This window comes from Octopus bimaculoides, chromosome 14, assembly GCF_001194135.2.
Source record: "Octopus bimaculoides isolate UCB-OBI-ISO-001 chromosome 14, ASM119413v2, whole genome shotgun sequence".
Taxonomy (NCBI): domain Eukaryota; kingdom Metazoa; phylum Mollusca; class Cephalopoda; order Octopoda; family Octopodidae; genus Octopus; species Octopus bimaculoides.
In genome coordinates this window covers 2,246,341-2,253,278 of record NC_068994.1, presented here as the reverse complement: position 1 = coordinate 2,253,278, position 6,938 = coordinate 2,246,341, and the positions used below count along the sequence as shown (strand labels likewise).

The following is a 6,938-nucleotide window of genomic DNA, read 5'->3' as shown; positions in this document are numbered from 1 at the left end:
TAGTCATCGCCTCGGTGAGGCCCAATGTACGAAGGTCTTGCCTCACCACCTCAGCCCAGGTCTTCCTGGGCCTACCTCTTCCACGGGTTCCCTCAACTGTTAGGGTGTGGCACTTTTTCACGCAGCTATCCTCATCCATTCTCACCACATGTCCATACCAGCGCAATCGTCTCTCTTGCACACCACAACTGATGCTTCTAATGTTCAGCTTTTCTCTCAAGATACTTACACTCTGACGGGTATTCACATTGACATTACACATCCAACGGAGAATACTGGCTTCATTCCTTGCGAGCTTACGTATGTCCTCAGCAGTTACAGCCCATGTTTCACTGCCATATGTATAATATATATATATATACGCATAAACATATGTACATATGCATGCACACACGTACACTGCTGAGTGGTGATGCCACCCCGTTATTACTGAGGAGGTAAAACGTTGCTGTCTCTACTTTTTCTCTCCTATCATCTGAACCACTGAAAGATGCTGTTGTCCAAAACATTGGAAACTTCACTTACCACAACAATATAATGTTGTTCTACTGTTACTCTTCCCAATATGAAAATACTTTTCACATATACACACACACACACATAAAAATATATGACATGCCCATATATTTATACAGTTTTGTATTCAAGAAATGAGGAATTATGTACATCATTTACATTTCATGGATATTTGTCCTCATTTTGTTTGTTGTTAACACAATGTTTCAGCTGATATACCCTCCAACCTTCATCAGGTGTCTTGGGGAAATTTCAAACCTGGGTTCTCATTCCTAAGGTATTTTTCAATGTTATTATTATTATTCAGGTCACTGCCTGGAATTGAACTCAGAATCTTGGGGTTAGTTGATTCCAGGCAGTGACTTGAATAACAACAACAACAACAACAACAATATCGAAAAATACCTTAGGAATGAGAATCCAGGTTCGAAATTTCCTCAAAACACCTGATGAAGGCTGGAGGGTATATCAGCTGAAACGTTGTGTTAGCAACAAACAAGATGAGGACAAATATCCGTCAAATGTAAATAATGTAAATAACGCATATATTTATATATATACACATATTGTGTGCTGATTGTACATTCATATCAATGTGTGTATGTGTGTGTAGTTGACACATGAGAAAATTATACACGTTAAGTCCCCACAGAAGATGGCAGGTTTACGTGAAATAGCCAGGTGGTACTGAATCCTTTGACTTCAAAAGCTTTTAACAGCAACCATTGACATGTTCCTGGTGACTTAGAATATCAGTTAGCAAAGCCCACCCTCATCATCATCATCAGAGGAATTGTAGGAATCCACTTGGTCTGTTACTTCATTTCGCACTCACTCAAACCTCTCCCAGGTGTCATTTACGTGAGGAGATGAAGAACTTTTTAATGTTTGGTTGAAATCAATAGGAAAAATGGCTTTCGAGTAATATGGGAAAACCATAACAGCAGCAGCAACTGGATGAGAAGTGTTTCTGAAAGAGTCGTTAAGATATTAATGAGGACATGCTGTTGTTGTCGTTGTTATTGTTTAGCTCACAAGTCAGCTCTAGTCCAAAAGATTGTTGATAGACAAACCTTCTAGTCATCTTATATTCAGACTGTAAGGTGTGGGGGAGATTTAGCTGCTATTTCTAGCAGTTTCAGTTACCTTAATGGTTGTGTTTGTCTTTCATTGTCTGCCAGTGTATCTTCTTCCAGTGGGAGTCAACCCTAACAAAGACAGGTCCCTTTGTGTGTTTGGGTGCTGTAATTATATAGAAGGGACGGAGTACTAAAATAAGATCCAACTGGATCCTGTCTTGTTATCCTGAAACTCAGAGTAAAGCAGGGAGGAGTATCACATCAATCTAAATGCCACTATTATTGTATAAATACTAGGTGTGAACTACCTGTGTCAGCAAGTGTTGGAGGGAAGAAAATGAAAACTTTTGAAAGTCATCTAACAGACTGGACTTCAAAGAGAGGTCAAAGGTGAGAATTTCGTTCAATTATGTGGAAGTGATTGGGTTGGGAAGAGGTGGATTGAGTTCAGTTAGAGTAGCCATGGCTGGTAAGTGAGCGAGTGAGTAGTCTCATGTTTTTTCAGGTGCTCATTACGAGAAAATGCCTTCCCACATATATTACAGGTATATGGTTTGGCGCCAGTATGTGTAATCATGTGACGGTTGAGATCGCTTGGCTTTGCAAAAGCCTTGGAACAAATTTGGCAAACATAAGGCCGTTCCCCAGTGTGTGTCATCTCATGTCGCTTCAAAGTGGAACTTTTTGTGAAAGCAGAATCACAATATCTGCAGCAGAAATCTTTCTCACCTGTATGGTTCTTGATGTGATTATTTAAACTGTCTTTACGGGAGAATACCTTATCACAATAAGTACAGGAGAAAGGTTTCTCCCCTGTATGGTTCCTCAGATGTATCTGTAAGGTGAAGTTCTGTGTGAACCCTTTGCCACACACCTCACAACTGTACGGTTTAATTTCAGCATGAATCCGCTCATGTTTTGTCAAGATGGATTTTTGGGCAAAATTTTTACCACACACTTCGCATTTGAATGGTTTGATTCCTGTATGAATGGCCAGGTGCGACTTTAGCTGTCCACTCTGTGAGAACTCTTTCTGACAATATTCACAACTGTAAGGTTTTTTGTCAGCATGCGTGCGTTCATGTCTTTTCAACGAGTACATCTGTGTGAACCCTTTCCCACAAACTCGACATACAAAAGCCTTTTTGTCGACATGGTTCTTTGAGTGTGACATCCAGCCTGATTTTTGAGAGAAAGTTTTGCCACAAATGCTACAGACATAGGGTTTTTCACCTGTGTGTGTCCTTGCATGGTTTTCTAAAGCAAACCGTCGAACAAATCCTTTCCCACAAGTTTTACATTTGAATGGAGTGCTGCCTGTGTGACTCAGCATATGAGATTTCAAATAGTCATTCCTTGAGAAATTGCGAGAGCAAATTTCACACTTAAATGGTTTCACACTCAGGTGGACACTGAGATGGCGTTTTAGATCACAACTCTTAGAAAATTCTTTTTCACAAACTTCACATTTATAGATTTTGCCATCAGCATGAGTTTTCTCATGGTTTCTTAGCAGACTAGCTTGTATGAATGACTGTCCACAAGTCTCACAAGAAAATGGTTTCTCCTCAACATGGCTCAGTCGGTGAAGTCGTAAATACTCAAACCTAGAGAAGACTTTCTCACAGATATCACATTTGTGGGTTGTACAGAGTTTCTGTTTTCGTTTACTCAGTGATATTTTTGGCACTGGTTCGCCAAGAGAATGGTTCATTTTATGCCAGCTGTAATAACTACTTCGAGAGAATGATTTGTCACAGATGTCACAAAAAAAAGCCCGTTGCAAAGTTACTTTGCTTTCTCTGGCATTTTTTGTAGGATTTTCAGAAGAATTTGTAGAAGGACTCTTAAGAAAGGAGAACTTTTTAGGAGTACTTTCAGAAGAATTGGAGGAGAAGTTCTTGAGAAAGGAGAACTTTTTCCCACTTCTGTTATTCAGATTACTGTATTTGGCGAGGAGTTTTTGCCGGAAGGTTTTCTCCATTGTTAAAGTTCTTCAAAGTGACGGCATTAAACAGACAGAGTTTGGTTATAATGAAAGTATCCTGGATTTTCTGCCGACAAACGATTCCTTGCAGAATGTAGAATATGTCTATGGAATAGAAACAGTTTAATCTGAATATCAAGACTGGAAAAGTTGATATGTTCCTGTAGCATGGATTGTGGATGGCTGTGGTCTTTTATCAGCTCTGACAGGGAGGTGGAACACCTGATAAAAGATACAACAGACCAGTAGTAGTAGTAGTAGTAGTAATAATAATAATAATAATAATAACAATAATAATAATAATACAGACAGAGAAAAAAGATGGCTGTGGATGACTGAAAGTGATTTAAAACGAGAAACGGAGGCTCTAATCTGTGCTGCCCAAGAGCAAGCACTAAGAACAAATTACATAAAATACAGAATAGACAACACAACAAAAGATACCTCCGCCCCTTGGTTGCCCATTCTGCACTCTGATTCGTTCTGGGAATTTCCAGTTTTGATGGAGTCCAAAAGTTTTTTTACGGAGTTCAATGCTTTTTTATGAACTTGCTGGCTACCACATAACTTCTGATAATCATGTGCATTGAACATTTGGTCAGTAAACCAAAAATCTGCCCAGCTCTAAGAGATGAATCAACAAACGTTGACAAACAAAACTTTTATCTGGTAGAAGAATAAATGCCAAAAGAGCTAGTTTTGCTCAAGAATTCCATCTTGCATTACTTAAGTTGGGCATTTTTTGAAACTATACAGCAGGAAATTTTCTGGTTTCTTCAAAGAAACAAAAAGCAGTGGTCGGTGACACACACATGTGTACATATATATATATCATCATCATCATCATCATCATCATTCAGCAGCCAATGATGATGGGGTATATGATATATGTGTGTGTGTGTGTTTGTGTGTGCATGTGAGTGTTTTTGCATGTGTGTTTGACAATGCTGCTTGACAACCAATGTTGGTGTGTTTACATCCTGTAACGTAGCAGTATGACAAAAGAGACCGATAGAATAAGAACCAGGTTTTAGAGTTATAGCAAGTTCTGGGATCGAGTCATTCGGCTAAAAATCCTTCCAGGCGGTGCCCCAGCATGGCCGCACTTTAATGAATGAAACAAGCCGAAGGCAAGTATTACATGTCTTACGTTCATGCAGAAAATACCACTGTTATGTGTGGTGGAGTGTTTCCAAAGTCCCTGCTATATTTGTTCTGCATCTTGTTGTGAACACTCCCTTGTCACTCTCTTTATCCAGTCATTAGTCTTGAAGCCGACAACGACATTAGTTGTTCATCAATGGGGACAGAAATGAACAAACAAATCAATCAATCACTCAACCACTACGACGGTGACAGTGTGATGGAAGGGACAATTGACAAATGACCACCACCTTGTCTGTCTGTGTGTCGCAGTCCAATACTATAGGGAGTAGAGTGGGTGGTGGGAAGAGGTAGAGACAGATTGTGGTAGTAGGTGTATCTAGCAGTCGCCACCCTCAATATTGAAATGTGTTGAGGTGGAAAAGAGAGAGAAAGAGAGAGAGAGAGAGAGAGAGAGAGGGGGGGATGTTCACAGAGGAATAACAAGAGACACAGAAGCTACGAGGTCGCTCTACTGGAAATAGCAGCCAAATTTCACTTGAAAAGGAAGGACACATTGTTTAATGTCATCTAATGTATACAAAAAGACGAGAGTCATGGCTAGAATGCTTTTAATTATAAGGTCTGTTACAACAACAACCAATGTAAATATGTCACTGTTGATCTATTTTCCAAAGTATTTCAGCCATGACCGTCCCACCTTTTTTAAACAGTTAAATCCATGACCAGAACGATAGCGTGTGATATGAAGTAGATTTGGCTGCAATCTCTAGCAGGCCGGACGACCACATAGATGCTCCCTCGTTGTATACAATGTGTAGTTCTTATTTAACATCAGGTCGATCCTAAACAAGCATATTTATGTTCAAAGAGGTCCAGCCATGGCCATATCATTTATTCTTAAAACACTATTATAGACTATAGTATTTCGTGTGTCCTTTATAAAATAAAACAGGGGTTGTAATTTAAACCTAGATTTGGCTACTATTTCTAGCAGGCCAAGACAGTGGACATCGGAAAGGCGTGCGAGGTGTGCATGTGAAATATGCAAGGGTAATGTTGTATAGCTCCAGCTGAGCTCTGACTTCCAGCCGTGACCACCTCGTCTTTTTCTATACCAAACACTACATTAACTAATGGTCCTTCTTTTTCAAGACGGTAGGGTCTCTGAGCTGAGGCAGGTTTAGCTGCTAATTCATATAAAACTGGCTCATGTTTGTACTGAACACATTGGTTTGTGTTTGGCTGGACAGAGTGTAGGAGAGGGAGAAAGAAAGAAAAAGAGTATGTTATAGGAGAGAGGGAGAGAGAGGTGATGATGATGATGTGTGTGTGTGTGTGTGTGTGTTGGCGAAAGAAAGAGAGTGATGAAATGAGAGAGGTAAATATTGCGAAGAGAGAGGGAGTGAGTGAGAGACAGAGGGAGAGAGGACGGAGTATTTCCTTCCGGGAGGAGAGAAAGAGAGATAGATAGAGAGTGTGTGAGAGAGTGAGAGTGAAATATGTGTAAAAAGTAAACAGCAAAGCAATGGTGTCGCTTTGTTTCGTGTCTGTCGATGTACTTACAGAGGCACGGTTAAAGTGATGTGTTGAGATAAAGGCTACTCGGTCTACCCGGTCCATTCGGGGTACATTCGCTGGAGGTAGGTAGCTCTGTCCGGGGTCTCTTACGTCAGACTGTTGATGTCAGCTGTAGCAGTAGTGGTGATGATGGTGGTGGCGGTGAGAGAAAGAGAGAGAGAGAGAATAAGAGAATAAGGGTCAAGGGAAAAGGCTAGAAGAGAGAGAAATAGTGGGAGGAAAGAGAAAGAAAGAAAGAAATGTGGTGGAAATGGGAGTAAGGGTAAATGAGGTTTAGCGGGAGGAAGAGAAAGATTAAGAGTGGAACAGTAGTAGCGTTGGGTGAGTGAGGAATGGTAAAAGTGAAGGAACAAATGAAGTGGGAGGAAAGGGATTCTGTTAGAAAGGAAGAGGGTATTGTTGTAGAGAGGAGTAGGGAAAGCGAATTGAGGAGGGGAAAGGAGTAGAAAGAAGAGATTAAAAAGAGAGTAGGTGGAGGGATAGTGAGAGAAAGAAGTATGAGGTAGTGGAATAACGAAAGGAAGGAAGAGAGAGACAGAGAGGTGAGAGTTTATGGAATGTTATATATGTAATGAGAAGGGGAGGAAAGAGAGAGAGAGAGAGAAAGATAAGTATAAGGTCGTGGAATGTTATGAGAGAATGAGGAAAAGGTGGTAGCATAATGTTTTTGG

The 6,938-nt window shown here is 40.3% G+C and overlaps 1 protein-coding gene across 2 annotated transcripts; it reads right to left on the bottom strand.

The window, feature by feature from the left end:
* Positions 1-6: 6 nt before the first annotated feature.
* LOC106873947 (gastrula zinc finger protein XlCGF26.1) lies at positions 7-6,700 on the bottom strand. Of its 2 annotated transcripts, none has more exons than XM_014921488.2 (2): positions 6,253-6,700; positions 7-3,804 (listed from the first exon to the last, which is right to left on the bottom strand). In XM_014921488.2, the coding sequence occupies exon 2, from the start codon at positions 3,577-3,579 to the stop codon at positions 2,047-2,049; it is 1,533 nt and encodes a 510-aa protein (XP_014776974.1). In that variant the 5' UTR covers positions 3,580-3,804; positions 6,253-6,700; the 3' UTR covers positions 7-2,046. The 2 variants fall into 2 exon arrangements, with proteins under 2 accessions (XP_014776974.1, XP_014776975.1); XM_014921489.2 differs by lacking the exon at positions 6,253-6,700 and adding an exon at positions 4,027-5,093.
* Between the last annotated feature and the right edge of the window lie 238 nt (positions 6,701-6,938).

Excerpts from the sequence above, each read along its gene's own strand:
- LOC106873947 (XM_014921488.2), bottom strand. The coding sequence starts at position 3,579 with ATGGAGAAAACCTTCCGGCAAAAACTCCTCGCCAAATACAGTAATCTG.